Source organism: Somniosus microcephalus, unplaced genomic scaffold, assembly GCF_052327205.1.
Source record: "Somniosus microcephalus isolate GS21.2 unplaced genomic scaffold, FLI_Smic_1.0 unresolved_chr1, whole genome shotgun sequence".
NCBI classification, from domain to species: Eukaryota; Metazoa; Chordata; class Chondrichthyes; order Squaliformes; family Somniosidae; genus Somniosus; species Somniosus microcephalus.
In genome coordinates, this window is record NW_028225179.1 from 128,383,090 (window position 1) to 128,405,905 (window position 22,816).

Below are 22,816 nucleotides of genomic sequence, written 5' to 3' on the forward strand. Positions count from 1 at the left end.
GGGTTATGTCTAAAAAGGAATATTTTGAACACTGAACACCAGGGTTGTAAGGTCTATTATTTGTGGTGGAAGCAATTGGAGGGGATGAATTAAGAGTAGCACACAAGAGATATGACACAAAACATTAAAGGCATTGGTTAACTGTGACTTTTCCTGTAATGGTTACTACAAATATGTACTCCCTTCGATCTAGCTGCATAAAAAAAAAATCGTGCAGACATCCCATTCTTGCAGACATCCCATTCTCAAACTTTACTTCCTGCTATTCCAAGTTTTTGGTCAAACTTTTGTGCCAACATTTCCCAAACTAAATTGCCATATCAACATTTCCTGTTATCTATCACGATGTAATTGCAGGCTCTGCCCAATAAGTAGCCCTATGAATCAAAATTCTTAAGTCTTGTACCCAACCAGGTCGCCATCTTGGACATACTTTATTCAACAACTGACCATGGGTACGGCCACAGGGAATTTATAAAACCCATGCAAGTTCCCCTCCAAGTTACACACCATCCTGACTTGGAAATATATCGGCCGATCCTTCATCATCGCTGGGTCAAAATCCTGAAACTCCCTACCTAACAGCACGGTGGGAGTACCTTCACCACACGGACTGCAGCCATTCAAGGCGGCTCACCACCACCTTCTCAAAGGCAATTAGGGATGGGCAATAAATGCTGGCCTTGCCAGCGACGCCCACATCCCAGGAAAGAATTAAAACATTTTTAAATATTGTCGCTTTCTAACAATCAGATTGGCCCGTGTGCACCACATGCTGATACTGTGTCTAATTCTAACAGAGATCATGTGCTTCCCATGGATCACTATCACTCCTTTGACTGGTCCATCAAAAACATGAACAGATGCTTCTGCCACATTCCTGGGCCACAGCAACCCTGTGCTTTGCCAGATTTTCCATGCTCTCCCCCGCCCCCCCCTCTGCTATTCTGCAGTAACCATCTGGACTCATCTTTTGTTTCTATACTTGTCTTATTATCACCTCCTTTTGCATTGCACCATCACCTCTTTTGTCATTTAATCACTCCTGCCCTCCACCGTATCACAGACATTTCCCCCTTTGTTATTCTGTATAAGCTTAAAAGCTGTTCATACCTAACATCTTCCAGTTCTGATTAAAGTTCATTTATCTGATACGTTAATTCTTGTTTCACTCTCCACAGATGTTGCCTAACCCATTGAGTGTTACAAGCACTTTCTTTTTTTTTTATACAACAGATGGCTCTGTTCCCCTTGTAGCAGTCGGATTTGGACTACAGGAACCACATGACCAGTAGAGCCAAAAGTTTGGGGAACTTGTTATCAGAAATGACCGCCACTCGTCATTTCAATACAATCAGCCTGGAGCCAAACCGCCCACCCACCCACTCTCCAAAGCTGCGGTCATATTCTCCCTGGCCTCTAAATACTTGCGCACAAGTTCCAGTTTAACCGTACCCCCGACTCTCATTGCTTGAGCCGAGCTACAAAAGCAACAGGAACTCTGCCTCCTGTGCTTCACGCACTATTCCTAGTTACAGGAAACTTTCTGGTATCCGGCACGGACGGGACCGACGTGGTGCCGGTTCATCAACAATTCCGGATAACTGAACGCTATAGTAAAAGATACGGAGCGCAGAGCTCTGTATAAAGTAACAAACCCTGTTGCTTTCAAAACAATTGGCACAAGTTGCAAGCGTCTCTGTAGCTTAGCAACAGCTTCAGCTACACCCTTGCACAGCAACAAATGGAGTAAAAAAAGTAACAAAGTAAAAAAAGTTACCTGAACCGACTCCTGAATTTTGCCGGTGGATAGAGCATTCTGGTTATTTAGGGGCCAGTTAATCGAAAGTTTCCTGTACCTAACTCACTTCTTCCCAGCCTGGCCTTTTGCTCAATTTCTCTCATGCAACTGTAACTTTCAAGGCCCAGCCTCCCAAAGACCCTGGTTCCACTTCCAGCCCAGGTGCCTCACCTACCAAGTCCTTCAGCTGCAGAGCATCTCCTGGGCTTAACCCCACAAACACCTTGGTGCATTTTGCCAGGCTACTTGATTCCCAGGCCCCCAAACTCTACCCACCCATCTCTCACTCCCCAGGTGTTCAAATACTGCAAATTTCCCTACATTCTCCCGGCGGAGCTTGACGCTTCACTGCTGAGACACCAGTAACTCCCTGCTCAAGATCTACATTGTTTGGCTTATTCCCTGCTGGGTCTCACCCCAGACTCCACACTTTGCACCCACTCCCTTCCAGCCCCCTTCAGGATCACTCCTGCTGGGTCCCATCCACAGTCTCCCAAGCCATCTCCCACTTCATCTTATCGTCTTCTGATGTTAATTCTCAGGCAATAGCGAAACTACAATCTTTCATGTAATTTATCTTCAGTCGTTTAAAGTATTTTAGTCTGAGAATAAGGCGCAAGTGTGAATATAAACCCCAAACCACTGATCCTGCATATAGTTCTCTGAAGACAAAAATGTAATTCCAGTGACTGGCTCCTTTTCCTAGACATTTCAAGGTTGACAAACTCTAACCTGGTTTTATTTACTTACAAGATATGCTCCCCCCACCCCATGACTCCTTCCTAGCACTAGATCCCACCAATACCTTCCCACTTATCAACTCCAATCCCTCCTGGCCCAAGTCCCCCATTCCACATGAACCCTACCCCATTCTCCTCACTCATTCAAACATGTTGAAGCATCTCCAGAATGCCCTCTTCCCTCAAGGCCCCCCATTTCTTCTCACCCAGTCCAGTACTCACTTCTAGCATGTTGATCCATGCCGTAAGCTTTCAAAGAGATGTAAAATCAGCAAATGAACATGTGGGAGAGGCATAAAGGAAATAGTATGGAGGGAGACAAAGGGAAGATGAGACAAAGAGCAAAAAGACAGATTGAGAGGCAGAAAGACAGCATATGTTACACATGCAGAGACAGTTACAGCAAAGACAGTCAACTTTTTATCTGAATTTTTTTTGTTTGTGAGCAACTTGCATAAGGCGCCAGCCTTGGCTCAGCGGTCACACTCTCACCTCTGAGTTTGAAGGATGTGGGTTCAAATCCCACTTCAGAGACTAGAGCACATAAAACAGGCTGACAATCAGTACACTACTAAGGGTACAGTACAACCAGGATGGCCGGAGGGCGCTCCGCTTCTTCCTTGAACAGAGGCCCAACCAGTCCCCATCCACCACTACCCTCCTCCGCCTGGCTGAACTTGTTCTCACATTGAACAACTTCTCCTTTAACTCCACTCATTTCCTCCAAATCAAAGGCGTTGCTATGGGTACCCACATGGGTCCTAGCTATGCCTGCCTTTTCGTGGGATATGTGGAACATTCTTTGTTCCAGTCCTACTCAGGTCCCCTCCCTCACCTCTTTTTCCCGATACATTGATGACTGTATCGGTGCCGTTTCCTGCTCTCGCCCCGAACTAGACAATTTCATTCACTTTGCCTCCAATTTCCACCCTTCCCTCACCTTCACATGGCCCATCTCTGACTCTTCCCTTCCCTTCCTCGACTTCTCTGTCTCCATCTCTGGGGATAGGTTATCGACCAATATTCACTACAAGCCCACTGACTCCCACAGCTACCTGGACTACACTTCCTCCCACCCCGCCCCCTGTAAGGACTCTATTCCATTCTCCCAGTTTCTCCTTCTCATCTGCTCCGACGATGCCACCTTCCACACCAGTGCTTCCGACATGTCTTCCTTTTTCCTCAACCGAGGATTCCCCTCTACCGTGGTTGACACGGCCCTCAACCGTGTCCGTTCTATCTCCCGCACTTCTGCCCTCACCCCTGCCCCTCCCTCCCAAAACCACGATAGGGTTCCCCTTGTCCTCACCTTTCACCCCACCAGCCTCCACATTCAACGGATCATCCTCCGCCATTTCCGCTACCTCCAAAGTGATCCCACCACCAAATACATCTTCCCCTCCCCTCCCCTTTCAGCATTCCGTAGGGACCGCTCCCTCCGAGACACCCTAGTCCACTTCTCTATCACCCCCAGCACCCCTTCCCATTCGCCTAGCACCTTCCCGTGCAAGCGCAGGAGATGTAACACCTGCCCCTATGCCTCCCCCTTCCCACTGTCCAGGGCCCCAAACACCCCTTCCAGGTGAAACAGTGATTTACTTGTACTTCTTGCAATTTAGTATACTGTATTCACTGCTCACGATGTGGTCTCCTCTACATTGGGGAGACCAAACACAGATTGGGTGACCGCTTTGCGGAACACCTCCGTTCAGTCCGTAAGGGTGACCCCGAGCTTCCGGTCGCCTGTCATTTTAATTCACCGCTCCATTCCCACTCAGACCTCACCGTCCTTGGCCTCTTGCATTGTTCCACGGAAGCTCAGCATAAGCTCGAGGAACAGCACCTCATCTTCCGATTAGGCACTTTGCAGCCTTCCGGACTCAGTATCGAGTTCAAAAATTTCAGATCATAACCTCGGCCCCATTACATTTTTACTTATATTTTTTATCCACCCCTTTACGGTTTCTCCCTCCCCACCCCCCTTCCTTTTTTTTCTCTCTCCCATATGACAGCTGTCTCTCATTCTGCCAGAACATTTCACACCTAATCTGAGCCGTCTTTTGTCTCCACTAGTCCTATCACCATCTCGTCTCGTTTTAAATACCTCTTAATGTCTCTTCACTTCTTTTGTTCTGTCCCAGCCCTACCTTTCGATCTATTTCATTTCCTTTCCAGTTTTGAAAAAGGGTTTCGACCTGAAACGTCGACTCTAATTTCTCTCCACGGATGTTGCCTGGCCTGCTGAGTTTTTCCAGCATTTTCTGTTGTTATTACAGTGCTAAGGGAGCGCTGCACTGCCGGAGATGGCGTCATTCGGATGAGACGTTAAACCGAGGCCCTGTCTGCTCTCAGGTGGACGTAAAAGATCCCATGGCACTATTTCGAAGAGGAGCAGGAGTTCTCCCCGGTGTCCTAGCCAATATGTATCCCTCAACCTACATCACAAAAACAGATTACCTGATCATTATGTTTCTAGCAGTTTGCTGTGTGCTAATTGGCTGCCGCATTTCCTACATTACAACAGTGACTACACTTCAAAGTACTTAATTGGTTGTAAAGCGCTTTGGGAGGTCCTGAAAGGCACAATATAAACGCATGTCTTTCTTTATCAACTATGCTAATTATGTATCATGATGACAACAACACCGAGGCTATTCCTGTGCACCCATGTCCTAGACAACTGCACCCAGATACACCATCCAAATCTTCCCTTGTGCGGGACAATGATCCCAAAAATGGTGACTCCCACTAGAGAATCAGAATACAAATTAGGAATATCTCCAACCAGAGAGCGCTTGGGCTATCAAATATCAATGATTAGGACTGGACATCAACTCCACCCACTCTTGACTGCCCCTTTTCAACACAATCACTAACAGTAGGATTTCTGGACTCTCGTAGCAACACTCTCTAATTGAACTGTAAGTAACAGGGTGCGGACGAGATGATACACACAAAATAGATCACTGTTCACAGGCAACAGGATTTCAGAACATAACCCACAATAAAACGATCTTACAAAAACACATTTGCTACTCTAAGAGAGTTAAATGAAAACTAGGAACACTCAACTTCTCGGGCAAACATGACAACGTAAGCAGCTACTGAAATCATGAACACAGCTGAAGTGTCACGAGAAACGCAGAGACAAGAAAACAGTTCCTGAAAGTACAACACACGCAGTTCATTGACGAAGGGGTCCAAGGGTTAGTGACTTTTGGTCATGGTAAAACATGGTAATAAGTTACTTGTGGTGCACGCATTTTGTACTTGCATTAAGGTTTCACTTTACCTTACAGAGCAATTGTTTAACCTTCAGTCCAAGCCTTCAATTAGTGGCCACTGGGACTGGGTTCCAATCCAGCCGAGAGAATATCCTGATCCGTCTTAATCCAGTTCGTAGCACAAGCATCGAACTGACAGTCTCACTCAGAGGCCACATATGGTCTGGTATGGGAAATTGAAAGATGTTGCATTGGTGCAGTAGGGCAAGCTCTTCTGAGCCTGGGGCTCAGTAGAGAGCACTTCACTCTGCCTCTAACCCATACAGTACCAGACCGGCATGTGCGAGATGAGCAGTTTCATCCGGACCATGATGTGCGGAGTCTTTCTGAAATTCGGTTGTCGAGTTTCCCGGGCACTGCTTCCAACAGCCCGGGAGAACTGTGCCATCTAAATTTTGGACTGCAGCAGCTCCCCACCACCACCCTCCTCCTGTTCTATGACCTAATCGCTCCTGCCAACTCAGAGAGCTGGCACTCACTTAGAATGTAGGGGAGTGAGAGACAGAGCGGGGACAGATGCGGGATTGGGCTGGACTGGAAGAATGTGGACAGGGACCGGGGGCAGCAGATTGGTGGACAGAAGACTGATACTCGGTGGGGCATGGTGGGGGGGTGACAAAGGACTGGGGAGAACTAGAGATTTGCAAATAATGAGCGGGAGATGACTCGAAGAAAGAGAGACTGAGAAGTGAGAGCTCGAGGGCAACTAGGGAATGAGTGTTTGGGGGGGGGGGGGGGGGGGGTGAGAGAAGAGGGGACTGAAGAATGGGGTGAGTGTGGGGCCCAGCATCTTCTACAGAACCAAGGGCAGCAGCAACATTGTGAGTGGGAGCGGCGCCAAGAGAGGATCAGCCAGTAATGGGGTGTGAAACCCGTGGACCTCACAGTGGGCAAACAGCACAAGATTGTATCCACTGGTGGGCGAATGTGGAACAAGGGGCCGGAGACTGAGGATTCTCACTGCGCACAGGGAGCTGCACGCCCTGATTTTACGTGGCAAGCTCCAATGCACGGAGGAGAAGCAGGAGGGCTGGCCGCGGTCCATGGTGCTGTGGAGCCGGAAGGAGCAGTCCTGCTCCCTCCCCACGGTCCACAGAAGGGGAGAGTAAAAAAACAAGATCCCTGTCATTTCTTCAATTGCCTCGAGCAGTCCCTTTAAGGACCGCTGTACAACTGAAAAAACTAGTCGGAGCTTACATGACACATGCTCCACTTGTTTTTCATGCATTTTGCAGAAGGGCCCTGAAGCAGGCACAGGATCTTTTGCATATTTAAAATCGATCCCACGCTGATTTCAGCCAGCTGCCAGGTACGCCTAAAAGCAGTGATGACCAATATGGTGGCGGTTGTTCCTCCGGCACAGAGTAAGTGCAGGACTTCGCGCCCTGAAATTGGTATACATTGCGCACGTGTTATGCCCCAAAAAGCAAGAGAAATGCACACCAATTTCTACCCCAGTGTTTCCAAATAACTTCTGCTGACAGTGGCCCATGCCGAGTCCCAGCACATCAGATCAGGCCCACCGCGTAAATTGAGTTTGACACCCCTGGCACAGAGGGAGCTTTGTTCCGCATCAAACCCACACTGTACCTGGACCTGCGAGTGCTTGTTGCTGGTGGTAAGCACTTGAAATGGAAAGTGTTACATTCCTCAGCAGCAACATTTCCTACTTTGATGAGCACAAAAAAAAACACATTCCAGTTAGTGTAGTTAGGCCTCCGAGGAGAGGTATTCAAATCAGAGTTCAGTTAAAATCTAACAAAGCCACAGGTCACTTCTCCTCACGCAACAACCAAAGGACACACGAGGTAGCGCCACATTGGAATCTTAAAACGGCTTCAACACCAGGACGCTGAAATAAATAATGTTACCGTTGGATTGTCAGAGGTACTGATGGGGGGGGGATTCTCCTTTAAGCTAGAGGTGAAACTTCTTCCTGACCTCTGAGCCGCAGAAGCTTCAAGCATTCATGTTTATCCAGGAAACTCAGCATCCAAGAGTGGAACACACTTACCAGATGTTATCCAAACTTTAAAAAACATTTTTTTTTTTTTTTTTTTATAAAAAGTGTTCATGAACAGACAGATGGGTAAAGTGAACATAGAGAGAGATAGCTGCACCTTAATAAAGGGGAAAAAAATTACAGGCAAATTGTGTGAAAGGTTACTGAAAAGCATTCAACTAGTTTAGCTTTGCAGCCAAATGGCACCTTAACTGATAACAGAAGCTAACCAAGCAAAGCGATACTCTCACATCCAGCCCACGATGATGGCGTGAATGGTGTCTCTGCTGGCTGCAAGGAATCTACGCAGAGAGTTTGGGCAGTGTCAATCTCATCCCTAGTAGGCATGAGCACACAGCGCAAAACTGACCCTATTTCGGCATCAGTTTAGCAATCTCAGAGAGGCTGCAGCATGGCTGATGTGGGAAATAGTTTAATTTCAGACTGGTGCAGTAGCAGCCACACCCTGTGAAGGTCTTTCCCCAACGTTAAGCTTTACTGGCTGTTCAAAGGATATCTCTCAACAGATTTGGGAGGACAGGGGCCCCTCAGTGCATTGTGCACGCACGCACACTACATGCACAAAACAATGAGCCTGAAGTAACAGTTCAGTGGATGAGATGCTGACTGCACGATGGATATAGCCGGGAAGCAACGGCAACTAATGCACTCAATGCATTACTTCAGAGATGCCATGCAGTTATCATGCAGCTGGGAAATCCCATACTGCTGTGACAACATCTCTGGAGCTGCAGCATGGGCAATACAGCCAGGTAAATATTTGCAGCCTGCCTCACCATTGCCTACTCCTACTCCCTTTGGACCTGCCAACTACGGTTCACTAGCTGATCTGGGAGTGCTGTTAGAGGCAGAACGGGGTTATCAAGCTGCCGTACAGCAAGTGAAATGGCCTCATTAACATAGAGCTATTCAATAACCGAACTATTGGGCCTGTAGATTTTTTTCTTTGTCGTGCTGTTGAATGCATCGGTATTCCCACTTGGCAGTTACCTAATGTAGAAAATTAAATCAGGAGCCTACTACATTATTGAAAACTGGATCATTCTTTGGGGCAGCATTTCAGAGACTGAACCTCAGTTAAGATTTCAGTTGGGATTGTGGCCCTTGAAGAGAACACAACAGTGGCCACGTGTCACAGATATGACACTGAAAGCTTGGGGAAGTTGAGATACTGCGCATAAACAGTATACTGTGATTGGGTGAAAAATGTAATTATTGAAAGCACTCCTATTATCCGCAGCCCCGAATGGGAGTACATGCGTATCCAATGAAGTTCAACTGGAACATCTCCACAAAACACAGCGCCCTGAATGGCCCACACCCCTCCAGCGATTTTACCTTTGAACTCTGTGCCATCCAGCCCCCTGATGGCCTCCATGGCATCCTCGCTCCTCTCCAGGTGCACAAATGCATAGTCCTTAACAATATCGCACTCCAGGACGGTTCCATACTCTTCGAACTTGGCCTGCAGCTCCTGGCTGGTGCAGCCAGAGCCCACATTACCCACATGCAGTTTGGTAGAGGACTTGGACACACTCTTGCTGGCCTCCACGTTGATGGAGACCCCGTGCAGCTTGTAGTGGTGCAGGTTCTCTATCGCCACCTTTGCTGCTTCCCGGTCCTTCATGTGCACAAAGCCATAGTTCTGTTCAGGGATAAGGAGATGCTGAGGTTAGATGTGTGATGTTAAGGGGCTTTAGACAGTCAAATCAAATATCTTTCTCCCAAACAGAAGCTAATTATAGCGTGTCTCATTGTACAACCATTTGTATCTTGAATAGAAGAACGGAGTTGTGTGCCCTAGTTGGGACTAGTATTGCTTCTAACATGCAATCAGATCCAATCATAGACTCATTACAACACAGGAGGATGACATTCGGCCCATCGAGCCCGTGCCGAATCTCTGCAAGAGCATTTCAGCTAGTCCCACTCCTCTGTCATTTCCTCATAGCTCTGCAATTTTTTTTCCTTCAGGTTATCTAATTCCCTTTTGAAAGCCACGACTGAATCTGCCTCCACCCACACTTTCAGGCAGCGAATTCCAGATCCTAACCACTCGCTGTGCAAAAAAGATTTTTCCTCACATCGCCTTTGGTTCTTCTGCCAATCACCTTAAATCTGTGCCCTCTGGTTCTCAACTCTTCTGCCAATGGGAACAGTTTCTCTCTGTCTAGACCGCTCATGATTTTGAACACCTCTAACAAATCGCCTCTCAACCTTCTCTGCTCTAAGGAGAACAACCCCAGCTTCTCCAGTCTATTCACATAACTGAAGTCCCTCATTCCTTGAACCATTCTCATAAATCTTTTCTGCACCCTCTTCAAAACCTCGACATCCTTCATACATTACAACAGTGACTACACTCCAAAAGGTACTTCATTGGCTGTAAAGCGCTTTGGGATGTACGGTGGTTGTGAAAGGCACTATATAAATGCAAATTCTTCTTTTTAAAGTACAGTGCCCAGAATTGGACACAATATTCCAGCTGTCAGCTGTGGCTCAGTTGGTAGCACCCCTGCCTCTGAATCAGAAGGTTGTGAGTTCAAGTCCCACTCCAGAGACTTGAGCACAAAAATCTAGGCTGACACTCCCAGTGCAGTACTGAGGGAGTGCTGCACTGTCGGAGGTGCCGTCTTTCGGATGAGACGTTAAACCGAGGCCCCCCATCTCCTCTCTCGGGCAGACGTAAAAGATCCCACGGCACTATTTCGAAGCAGAGCAGGGGAATTCTCCCCGGTGTCCTTGTCCAATATTTATCCCTGAATCAATATAATGAAAACAGATTATCTGGTCATTATCACATTGTGGGAGCTTGTTGTGCGCAAATTGGCTGTCGTGTTCCTTACATTATAACAGTGCCTACACTTCAGAAAGTACTTCATTGGCTGTAAAGCGCTTTGAGACGTCCGGTGGGCGTGAGAGACGCTATATAAATGCAAGTCTTTCTTTGCAAGGAATTTATGATGACCTTTGATACGAAAAGGCTTACATTTATATAGCGCTTTTCACGGCCACCAGACTTCTCAACGCGCTTTACAGCCAATTAAGTACTTTTGTGCAGTTGTAAAGTGGGAAACGTGGCAACCATTTTGCGCACAGCAAGCTCCCACAAACAGCAGTGTGATAATGACTAGATCATCTGTTTTAGTGATGTCGATTGAGGGATAAATACTGGTTGAGGACACCGGGGATAACTCCCCTGCTCTTCTTCAAAATAGTGCCATGGGATCGCTTACGTCCACCTGAGAGAGCAGCCGGGGCCTCGGTTTAACTAGAGTGGGATTATGAGCCCGCAACCTTCTGACTCAGAGGCGAGAGTGCTGCCCACTGAGCCAGTGGCTGACACTTTTGTACTCTGTGCCTCGATTTATGAAGCCCAGGATCCAGTAAATTGGTGGGTGGATTGATGGATGGTGGTACCGCAGGGATCGGTCCTAGGACCCCAGCTATTCACAATATATATATATATATAAACGATCTAGACGAGGGAACTAGATGTAATACAGGTAGACTATCCTTTATCCGAAAACCTTGGGACCAGCTGTGTTTCGGTTTTCTGAATTTTTCGGATTTCAGAAGGTTTTCATCTCCGTATCTGACAACAAACACTTGCTTAGCAACAGCTTGTAAACACTCGGGCCCTGCCTTGGAAGCGTCTCTGGAGCTGTTGCTAAGCTACAGAGACTCTTTCCACAGCCTGACTGTTTAAAAAAATGCTAGGGGAAGAAAAAAAATGCTAGGGGAAGAAAAAAAACCTAACAAAACGGCTGCTGATTTCTGCCGTTAGATCGAGGTTTCCGGCTCCCCCTGCTCCGTATCTGAATTCCTTGACTTAGCGGGGGTCTGGGGCTCAACTGCTGCCGCCAGTTGTGGGAAAGCCGGATATCAGCTGACTCCTACACTAATCTGGCCCGCAAATCAGGTCGGGGGGTGGGGGGGGAGAAAAGACTATCGGACTGGCCGCTGCAGCTATCGGACGGGCCGCTGTATTGTTGGGTTCACTCTCCCGGTACCTCCTTCACACTGCCCGGCTCGGCCTGCAATCTCCTACCCAGGAGGAAACTCTGTGACCCTCTGCCCTGCTCACAGGGAAAGGCAGCGCTCCCGGACCACTCCTGTCATGTTTGGCGCCACTCGGGTCATGTCGTGCTCACGACTTACGCTCCACGAAAAAACTTTTGGTTTTTAGAGGTCTTCGGAAGTGCGGATAAAGGATAGTCTACCTGTATCTCCAAGTTTGCAGACGACACAAAGCTGGGTGGGCGTGTGTGCTGTGAGGAGGATGCCGACAAACTCCAGTATGATTTGGACAGGTTGGGTGATTGGGCAGAAGCATGGCAGATGCAGTATAATGTGGATAAATGCGAGGTTATCCACTTTGGTGGCAAAAACAGGAAGGCAGATTATCTGAACGGCAATAGATTGGGAGAAGGGGAAGTGCAACAATGCCTGGGTGCCATTGTGCACCAGTCGCTGAAGGTAAGCATGCAGGTGCAGCAGGCGGTTAAGAAGGCCAATGGTATGTTGGCCTTCGTAGCGAGGGGGTTCGAGTAAAAGAACAAGGATGTCTTACTGCAGTTGTACAGGGCCTTGGTGAGTATTATGTGCCGTTTTGGTCACCTTATCGGAGGAAGGATGTTCTTGCCATGGAGGGAGTGCAGCGAAGATTCACCAGACTGATACCTGGGATGGCAGGAATGACACACGAGGAGAGATTGGGCTTATACTCGCTGGAGTTTAGAAGAATGAAAGGGGATCTCATTGAAACTTATAAAATTCTAACAGGACTAGACAGACTAGATGCAGGAAGGATGTTCCCGATGGCCGGGGAGTCCAGAACTAGGGGTCACAGTCTAAGGATAAGGGGTAAGACATTTAGGACAGAGATGAGGAGGAATTTCTTTACCCAGAGAGTGGTGAACCTGTGGAATTCTCTACCACAGAAGGCAGTTGAGGCCAATTCATTAAATATATTCAAGAAGGAGTTAGATATATTTCTTAAGGCTAAAGGGATCAAGGGATATGGGGAGAAAGCAGGGACAGGGTACTGAATTTGGATGATCAGCCATGATCGCATTGAATGGCGGAGCAGGCTCGAGGGGCCGAATGGCCTACTCCTGCTCCTATCTTCTATGTTTCTATGAGCTCTGCTTCCCCAATGGTCTCACCCCCACCACCCCCTTCCCGTTTTCACAGTAACCGAGCCCACTGCCGTCACTCAGGCCTGGGCCCTCACCTTGATCAGGTCACACTCGCTCACCGGGCCGTACTTCTCGAACAGGGCCCGGATCTCTTCGGCGGTGGTCGGCCGCGGCAGGTTGCCCACGAAAATCTTCACCATCTTTTTTTCCAAAACCCTACTCGACAAAGAAGAGGAAACGCGAGTTTGAGAGGTGGGGGGAAATAAAGCAACAAAACAAAAGCCGCACGCCGATAGCGCAGGAGCTTTTCTGCGGCAGGCTTCCCGACAAGGCAAAGAGAAAATGGCGGCGCGGTGCTTCCTCACCACCTCCCCGACCCGACCGTCGGTTGCTGCCCACTCCCGTCGCTCTCGCAGCTGATTGGCCTTACGGACTGTCACTCATTCGTTTGACAGCGATTTGCGGCTATTGGCCGGTGCCTTCCACTGCACGAGGGGGTTTTTGATTGGAGACCGCCGGTGTCAATCAACGGTTGTCCGTGACGTCATGCCGACCCGCCCACCCTGCTGCCGGCTTGAAAAGTGATTGGTGCAGGGTCCCGCCAAGAAGGCAACAATGAAGTATTAGCATTTGAATCGTGAAAAAGCCAGACATTTTTTTTGGCCGCGGGGGAGTTGAAATAATTTCTAGAATAACAATAAGTAAAACTAGTATTTTAGGTTGCAGGGGATTTTAATTTTTGCTGTTGCAAGCAGCAGCCTAAGCGATGATGTATCTCTCCTGGGGACAGGGTTTGCAAACAGCAACCTTGGGATTGGTTCATAAACTCCTGGGGTCAGGATTTGCAATAAAAAAAATCTCCCTGCGAATGGTGAATCATTGATTGCGAAGAGAGGATTTGTAAATATCAGCCCAGAGAATGGAGTGATTACGGAAGAGCAGATTTGCAAACATCACTCCTGTGGCAACCTGGAAAACTAGCAAAAGCTGAAATGCTAAAATGGCACCGAATATAATAACAATTTCAACACAGTGCAGTGGGATATGGGCTTTTAACTTAAGCTGTCGGTATACCCAATGTTTCTTCGCTGTCGGACGATTGGATTCTGTTAAATTGGACAGCATATTGTTGTACTGGAATGAATTTTGCTTAATATGCAAAATTACTGAACATTTATACCAGTCCAACCTTTGAGGATTTTCCCCAATAGTCACATTAAAAATGTACATAGAAACATAGATAGGAGCAGGAGTAGGCCATTCGGCCCCTCGAGCCTGCTCCGCCATTCAATGAGATCGTGGCTGATCATCCAAATTCAGTACCCTGCCCCTGCCTTCTCTCCATATCCCTTGATCCCTTTAGCCTTAAGAAATATATCAAACTCGTGGTTTGTATTAATCTACATCACTCAAATGATGATTTAAAATATGCTACACTTGACAATGGATCTTTAAGCTGTCAAATAACTTTACTAGATAACTAAAATTAGTTTTAAAATTGTAATAAAACGTTTATTATGCATTTTCACCTATAATGGTGTTATCAGCTAATTCCATTTGTTTTAGATGTGATTTATAACTCGAGAGGGGATTGTTAACATAGTTTTTGTCTGAAGGAGTGAAACAAGGAAATGGTATCTTTGTGTGATAACAGAGCAGTCAAGTCATAGTGGAGCAACAAGTTAAGAATAAATAGAGCTAGGATAGATGCAGTTGTTATGACAGACCTAGGAAGAAGGGTGCTTCAAAGCCACTGAACCCCTGTTCACCAGATTGTGTAGCGATATTCTATCTGTAACTTTGCCGTGCTGCTAATAAAGTTATTAAATTAAATTGTGATTTGCTGGTGTCCAAAACCATAACAATCTTAAAGGCCAATAATTTATATTGGAAAAAAAGCATAAACCTGTGGAAATCTGAATGGGGATACAAATATTCAAGGCTAAGATTTATTTTATGGAGGTACACATCCCCAGAATTTTTGATTTATGGCACTTCATTTGGTGCATTTTCCAGTGGAATCTACAATGACAATGTTGTTGCTCTTTTGCCACCTAAAAAGTAAGGGACATTTGATTAATATTTTTGAAAAACGCTCTCTAATTGCCATTTTGGTAATGAATTATTTTTTCTTTGTATTTTAAAACTTTGTCAGTAGCAGCAGATAGGCTGTTACTGGAAAAAAATTCACTAATTTTCAAAATAATTGCTAAATAGCAAATAGGGATTCAAATCGTGTCTCATTCATTAAAAAATCATTCCAGTTAGTGTTGTAAGCAGCAAATTTAGAATTGCATGTTCCTTTCAAATACTGCCGTCATCATTAACTAAAGAAGCAAAATTGTCACTTCGAATTGGAGATTTGAGGGGAGAAAAGAGTGCTAGGCTGAACTGGAGAGGGAAGAAGAGTGTCACCTTGAATTGGAAGAGATGGCAGGCAAAAGAAGAATGCCAACTTGAATTAAGTTGGAAGGAGAGAAGAGAGCAGGATTGAGTTGAAGGTTGGAAGAGAACAGTGCCAGGTGGAATTAAGAAAGGAGAGGGACAAGAATATTAATACGAGCTGAGAGTTGGGGAGGAGAAAGTGTCTCTATGAAACAGTGGGGAGTTGGAAATCATACAGTGCCTCTGAAAAAGCAGTGAAGTAAGAAATTGCTTAAAATTAATCAGAATGCATAATTTTTAATATAAAATATTCAAATTTTCCAGGGAACCATCCCCACAGACTCTCTCACAGCGCACCACCAATTTTGTGTCTTCAACACTTGTGCTTCCTCCTTCAGGTACTTTATGTCCTTTTTTCCCAATAAAAGTGAAATGATTGGGATACCTATGAAGGGATATTTACTAGTCCTAGCCCCTTTAGGGCTACCCTGGATCAGGCATATTTCTCAGATGTTCACTTTCAACTAAAGTTTGAGATAGCCGAATCCGAAAGACGCTTAATTGGGTCTAAAGGTCCGGGCTAGCTCTCTAAAGGAAAGGAACAACCCGAGAATGTTACCGTCCTCCAGATAGCACTTTTAAGTTTAGCTAGACTGTAACGTCCCGGATATTATGAGTGTGGTAAACCACTGTTATTGTTGTTCACCGTTGTTGTTGTTGTTGCACACTGTTGTATCTATGCATGCCTCTGCTGGCTCCGCCCCTGGCTCCACCCACAGGCCCAGGTATAAAGGTGACTGCTCTGCAGCCCCCTGCCTTCTTGGAACCCAGTCAACCACGAGAGGCATGCTCTGTTCTTTGCTAATAAAAGCCTTTTAGTTACTCTCCTAACTCTCCGTCTTTTTTGAGTAATTGATAGCGCATCAATTTTATTAGCAAAAACAAAATGTTGGCACCAAACGCTGAGCAGCAGGCGCTGCAGCAAACGACGGCACCAAACGCTGAGCAGCAGGCGCTGCTGCATGCCCTCAGACCAACATGCCTGGACCTAGACCCTCAAGAGGCGGGTTCGTCTACCAAGTTCGCACAATGGCTGCATTGCTTCGAAGCTTACCTGGAAGCCTCAGCCGTGACACTAGATGGAAACAAACAAAAATCCTAGCCTCCAAGGTGGGCCACCAAGTCTACACGCTCATCCAGGACACGACTACCTACACGGCGGCTATCGATCTGCTAAAAGGACAATACACACGCCCGGTAAATACGGTTTATGCCAGACACCTCCTGAGATCCCGCAAACAGCAGTCCGGGGAATCGGTGGAGGCATTCCTATGGGCACTACAGATACTCGGCCGAGCCTGCGATTGTAAAGAGGTATCGGCCGCGACACACGCGGAGGGACTTATCCGAGATGCCTTCGTTGCGGGCCTCAAATCCGACTACTCCCGGCAGAGACTGCTGGAGAAGGGCGAAATCGACCTGAAGAAGGCAGTGTCCCTCGCGCTCTCGCTAGACGCAGCCCACCAGAATATGGACGCATTCTCCCCTAACCGCTCCGCACCGTGGATGCCGCAACCTTGGGTCATGGGACCGCCACCCCCGGCACCAACTGCTGCAGCGATGTCCAAGGGCCCGAAATGTTACTTTTGTGGCCAGGCAAAACACCCCAGAGCACGCTGCCCGGCGAAAAACGCTACCTGCTCTGGCTGCGGGAAGAAAGGACACTACGTCAGCGCCTGCAAAGGTAAAACCGCTAACGCCAGCAGTGCCGCGTGTGAACCGTGGGGGCAGCCATCTTGTCCGCCATCTTGGACACCTCCAGCCGCGTGGGGATCGGGATCATGGGCGCAGCCATTTTGTCCGCCATCTTGGACGCCTCCAACTCCAATCGCGGGTGACCCGGACTCAACCACCACCTCATCTGACGACCACAGCGACTCGCTCGACCATACGCTGGCCTCCATGACGCTGGACCAATCTCTCCCTCACCAACTGTCCAGGTCCATGATGGACATTACGGTAAACGGCCGCGCCACCACCTGCCTTTTCGACAGCGGGAGCACGGAGAGCTTTATCCACCCCGACACGGTGCGCAGTTACTCTCTCCCGGTCCTGCCAACGCGCCATCGGATCCCTATGGCTTCCAAATCCCATTCAGCAGACGTCGGTGGCTACTGTGTAGTGACCCTTTCAATAAGGGGCACAGAATACAAAAATTTTAAACTCCTTGTCTTGCCCCATCTCTGCGCTGCCATTCTACTGGGGTTGGATTTTCAGTGCCACCTTAAAAGTGTCACATTAGCGTACGGCGGACCCCTCCCCCCACTCACAGTCTGCAGCCAGCAGCTTTTAAATCGCCCGCCGCGCACCATTTGCAGCCTCTCCATGCTTAAAGTCTCCCCCCCCCCCCCCTTGTTCGCTAATCTCACCCGCGACTGTAAGCCCATCGCTACCAAAAGCAGGCGGTACAGTGCCGGGGATAGGAGCTTCATTAAATCCGAAGTAGCAAGACTCCTGAAGGAAGGGATTATTGAGGGTAGCACTAGCCCATGGCGAGCACAAGTGGTGGTAGTGAAGACTGGCGAAAAACAGCGCCTAGTTATTGACTACAGCCAGACGATCAATCGCTACACCCAGTTAGATGCATACCCACTCCCCCGCATATCTGACATGGTCAATCAGATAGCACAATACCGGGTGTTCTCGACGATTGATCTGAAGTCGGCATACCACCAGCTCCCCATCAGGGCTGAGGACCGCCAGTACACAGCTTTTGAAGCTGACGGTCGTCTCTACCACTTCCTCCGAGTCCCCTTTCGGTGTTGTTCACTGTTGTTGTTGTTGCACACTGTTGTATCTATGCATGCCTCTGCTGGCTCCGCCCCTGGCTCCACCCACAGGCCCAGGTATAAAGGTGACTGCTCTGCAGCCCCCTGCCTTCTTGGAACCCAGTCAACCACGAGAGGCATGCTCTGTTCTTTCCTAATAAAAGCCTTTTAGTTACTCTCCTAACTCTCTGTCTTTTATGAGTAATTGATAGCGCATCAATGAGGGTCTGGAAAACTCCCCCAGAAATGTAGCTCTTCACCAAAGAGTATACAGAGATTGAGTTCACGAGTTTTTGATACAGAAGTCTAATGTGAGACAATTCTAAAAATATATAGATTTATTAAAGAACCGACATGCAATTTACAGTTGGTGAATCAGTCTTACGCAACTTTAACAGTTCTAAAAAGAGAAAACATACTATCTTTTTAACAGAGAATCTTACTTTTAAATCTTAACTTCACTACAGTATTACAGTTCTTAAAGTTCTCTTGTACAGGATATCCATTAATATCAAATACTTTTGATCCCCAAGGTACAATGAGTTGGAGACTACAGAGCCGCCTCTGAAGCCGAGAATCACTTTGCCCGATTAAAGCGAGTCTCCTATCCCATTTGAGAGTTCTATATTTATACCCTTTTCCAGTGGTATTTCCTTTAAGGTTTTCTGCTGATGCAAGTTAATTATCCCTAGTAATTTTTCAGCCAACCTCTGCAACACTTACTGCCACATCAGCTGGTAGCATTACAGAATCTTGACTCATCTCTAGGTGTTCTAAGTTTACCATATAAAAACAGTGTGGCGGCAGGTGTTCCTTACTTTATGTCATCTTTACGAGGGCAGATGTTCCTTATCTTATGTGCCATCTTTACAAAGTTTAAATTAGAACATCTTATCCAGGGGGAACCATTGTTTTGTTCCCAAAAGGTCAGTTTGTCGGAGCCATTCACCTTCTGTTTCAATAAGGTTATTTATTCAGGGTCAACAACTGTCTTATCTCAATAGCCAGAATGTTTTCACAGCTATTTCATAGTTAGGTTTCTAAATTTCCAAACCCAGTTTGTCATGTTTTAATAAGGCCAGAATTGTTTCATAAGATAATGTATTTTTCTGACTAGGTTATATGGCTTATTCCTTCACACCTATTTCACTTTCAGCGGATCAGATAGAGCCAGCATGGATTTGTAAAGGGTAGGTCATACCTGATGAACCTGATTTAATTTTTTGAAGAGGTGACTGAAGTAGTGGACTGGGTAAGTCTATGGATGTTATTTATATGGACTTCCAGAAGGCGTTTGATAAAGTCCCTCATAAGAGACTGTTAACTAAAATTAAAGCTCATGGAATTGAAGGCAAATGATTGACCTGGTTAGGCAATTGGCTGAGTGGCAGGAGACAGAAAGTAGGGATAATGGGCAGGTACTCTAATTTGCAGGATGTGACTAGCGGTGTCCCACAAAGATCTGTGTTGGGGCATCAACTATTCACCATATTTATTAATGACTTATATGATGGGATAGCAAGCCACATATCCAAGTTTGCCAATTACACAAAGATAGATGGCATTGTAAGCAGTGTAGATGGAAGCATTAAATTACAAAGAGATATCAATAGATTAAGCGAATGGGCAAAACTGGTAAATGGTCTTCAATGTAGGCAAATGTGAGGTCATCCACTTTAGACCTAAAAAGGATACAACACAATACTTTCTAAATGGTGAAAAGCTAGAAACAATTGGAGGTCCAAAGTGATTTGGGGGTCCATGTACATAGATCATTAAATTGTCATGGATAGGTACAGATAATAATCAAAAGGCTAATGGAATACTGGCCTCTATATCTAGAGAATTAGAATACAAGGGGGTAGAAGCTATGCTACAGCTATATAAAGCCTTGGTTAGACCACACCTGGAGTACAGTGAGCAGTTCTGGGCACACCTTAGGAACGATATATTGGCCTTGGTGGGAGTGCAGCGTAGGTTTACCATAATGATACCTGGACTCCAAGGATTAAATTACAAGAAGAGATTACACAAACTAGGGTTGCAGTCCCTGAAATTTAGAGGGGTGATTTGATCTAAGTTTTCAAGATATTAAGGGAAACTGATAGGCTAAAGAGAGAGAAGCTATTTCCACTGGTTGTGGAATCTAAGACTAGGGGGCTTAGTCTAAAAATTAGAGCCAGACCTTTCAGGAGTGAAATTGGGACACTTCTACACGCAAAGGGTGGTAGAAGTTTGGAACTTTCTTCCACAAACGGCAATTAATGTCAATTGTTAATTTTAAATCTGAGATTGATCGATTTTTGTTAACCAAACGTATTAAGGGATATGGGGCAAAGGTGGGTTTATGGAGTTAGGTCACAGATTAGCCATGATCTCAATGAATGGCAGAACAGGCTTGAGAAGCTAAATGGCCGACTCCTGTTCCGGTGTTCCTATATGATGACTTGCTTGTGTGTGTCATGGGTTTATAATCAGGATCATTCTGACTTGTTAGGTATTTTTTTGGGGGGTGGGGCGGATGGAATTATTAGGACCAAGAGCTGGGAAGTGGGATTAGGCTGGATAGCTCTTTGTTGGCCTACGCGGACACAATGGGCCGAAATGGCCTCCTTCCATGCTGTAACTTTCTATGATTCTATGATCAGCTTTTTCAAAGTATTGGTGGTGAGCCTTTGCTAGTTTTCCAGGTTACCAAATATGGTTTTGAGGACCAATTCTACCTGTCTGCATCAGTGGACAAAAATCAACGTGGACCAGAGTCTCCCTCATGCGCCACTCCTACCCGAGTGCTCTCTCCCCTTCCGCCCGAAAAGCACTGCTCCCAGCTTCCCTTTCATCTCTATCCCTTACCCCTCATTGCCATCTATTTTCCTCCCCACCACCACCACCACTCCTAGCTCTCCTGTTGCAAATGGAAGTGAATACCACTGCTGCATACTCCTGTTCTCACAATAATTACTGCCTACAGTACACAGTGGCTAATATATCCAATCTGTACTGATTTTCGTCAGCAAAGAGATTTGGGTGTCCTCGTGCAAGAAACACAGAAAGCTAGCAAGCAATAAGGAAGGCAAATGGCATGTTGGCCTTTATTGCAAGGGGGTTGGAGTATAAGAGTAAGGAAGTCTTGCTACAATTGTACAGGGCCTTGGTGAGACCACACCTGGAGTACTGTGTACAGTTTTGGTCTCCTTATCTAAGGAAGGATATACTTGTCTTGGAGGCGGTGCAACAAAGGTTCACTAGTGATTCCTGGGATTAGAGGGCTGTCCTATGATGAGAGATTGTGTAGAATGGGCCTATATTCTCTGGAGTTTAGAAGAATGACAGGTGCTCTTATTGAAACATACAAGATTCTGAAGGAGATTGACAGGGTAGATGCTGAGAGGTTGTTTCCCCTGGCTGGAGTGTCTAGAACTAGAGGGCATAGTCTCAGGATAAGGGGTAGGCCATTTAAGAATGAGATGAGGAGGAATTTCTTCACTTAGAGGGTTGTGAATCTTTGGAATTCTCTGCCCCGGAGGGCTGTGAATGCGGAGTCTTTGAGTATATTCAAGGCTGAGATCGATAGATTTTTGGACTCTAGGGGAATCAAGGGATATGGAGATCGGGTCGGACCAGGCTCGAGGGGTCGTAAAGCCAACTCCTGCTCTTAGTTCTTATGTTCAAAAGCAAATGTGGGTACTGGGAGCCTAAAACACTGAGTCTGGTTTCCTCTAATCAGGTTTCTGCCTCGGCAACAGCATTGAAGCAGCCCTTATCAAAGCCACAAATGTCACCCTACGTGACTGTGACCGTAGTAAACTATCTCATCCTTCTTGACTTGTCTGCAGCCTTTGACACGATAGACCACACCATCCTCCTCCAACACCTCTCCTCCGATGTCCAGCTGGGTAGGACTGCCCTCGCCTGGTTCCATTCTTATCTATCCAGTCGTAGCCAGAGAACCTACTGCAATGACTTCTCTTCCCACATCGTTATCTCTGGAGTGCCAACAGCTTCTATACTTGGCCCCCTCTTATTTCTCAGCTGCATGCTGCCCCTCAGTGACACGGCGAACTGCCAGCGTTCGCCATCATTTCACCTTTGAAACTCACCGCAACTTCAGAATTTAGTACGATAGCAAACTCTCTCCCACATGGCAGCTGTCTATTCTGCCAGCGCATTTGATACCTAATCTAGAGCCGTCTTTTGTCTCTTTACTAGTCCTATCACCATCTCGTCTCGTTTTGAATACTTCTTAATGTCTCTTCACTTCTCTTTTATTCTTTCATCCCCATTTCTCAGCCCCCCAACTGGCCTTTTAATCTGTTTCATTTCCTCTGTTTTTTCAGTCCTGACGAAGGGTTTCGACCTGAAACGTTGACTCTATTTCTCTCTCCACGGATGTTGCCTGGCTTGCTGAGTTTTTCCAGCATTTTCTGTTGGTTATTTCAGAATTTAGTGCCTGCTAAAGGTGGAAATCCTGAAGTTGTGGTTTGTCATTCACTGCTCCTCCACAGGCTGTGCTGTGCCCACCACCCCCATCCCGCCACCCCCCCCCCCCCGCCGCACCCCCACAAAGCCAGCAATCAATGTAATCTCTCAAAACTGACATAAAGTTTGGCTCTT

At 46.7% G+C, this 22,816-nt stretch overlaps 1 protein-coding gene across 2 annotated transcripts in view; it reads right to left on the minus strand.

Annotated features, from left to right (window-relative positions):
* The window catches only part of LOC147095842 (RNA-binding protein 4B-like), a 46,656-nt gene extending 33,265 nt beyond the window's left edge, over positions 1-13,391 (minus strand). The window contains exons 1-2 of one of the 2 annotated variants that reach the window (XM_085974845.1): positions 13,085-13,391; positions 9,187-9,493 (exon numbers count right to left, since the gene is read on the minus strand). In XM_085974845.1, the coding sequence (XP_085830971.1) occupies positions 9,187-9,493; positions 13,085-13,189 (412 nt within the window). In that variant the 5' untranslated portion in view covers positions 13,190-13,391. The remainder of the gene's footprint in view (positions 1-9,186; positions 9,494-13,084) is intronic. The other variant, XM_085974847.1, reaches the window with a different exon arrangement.
* Between the last annotated feature and the right edge of the window lie 9,425 nt (positions 13,392-22,816).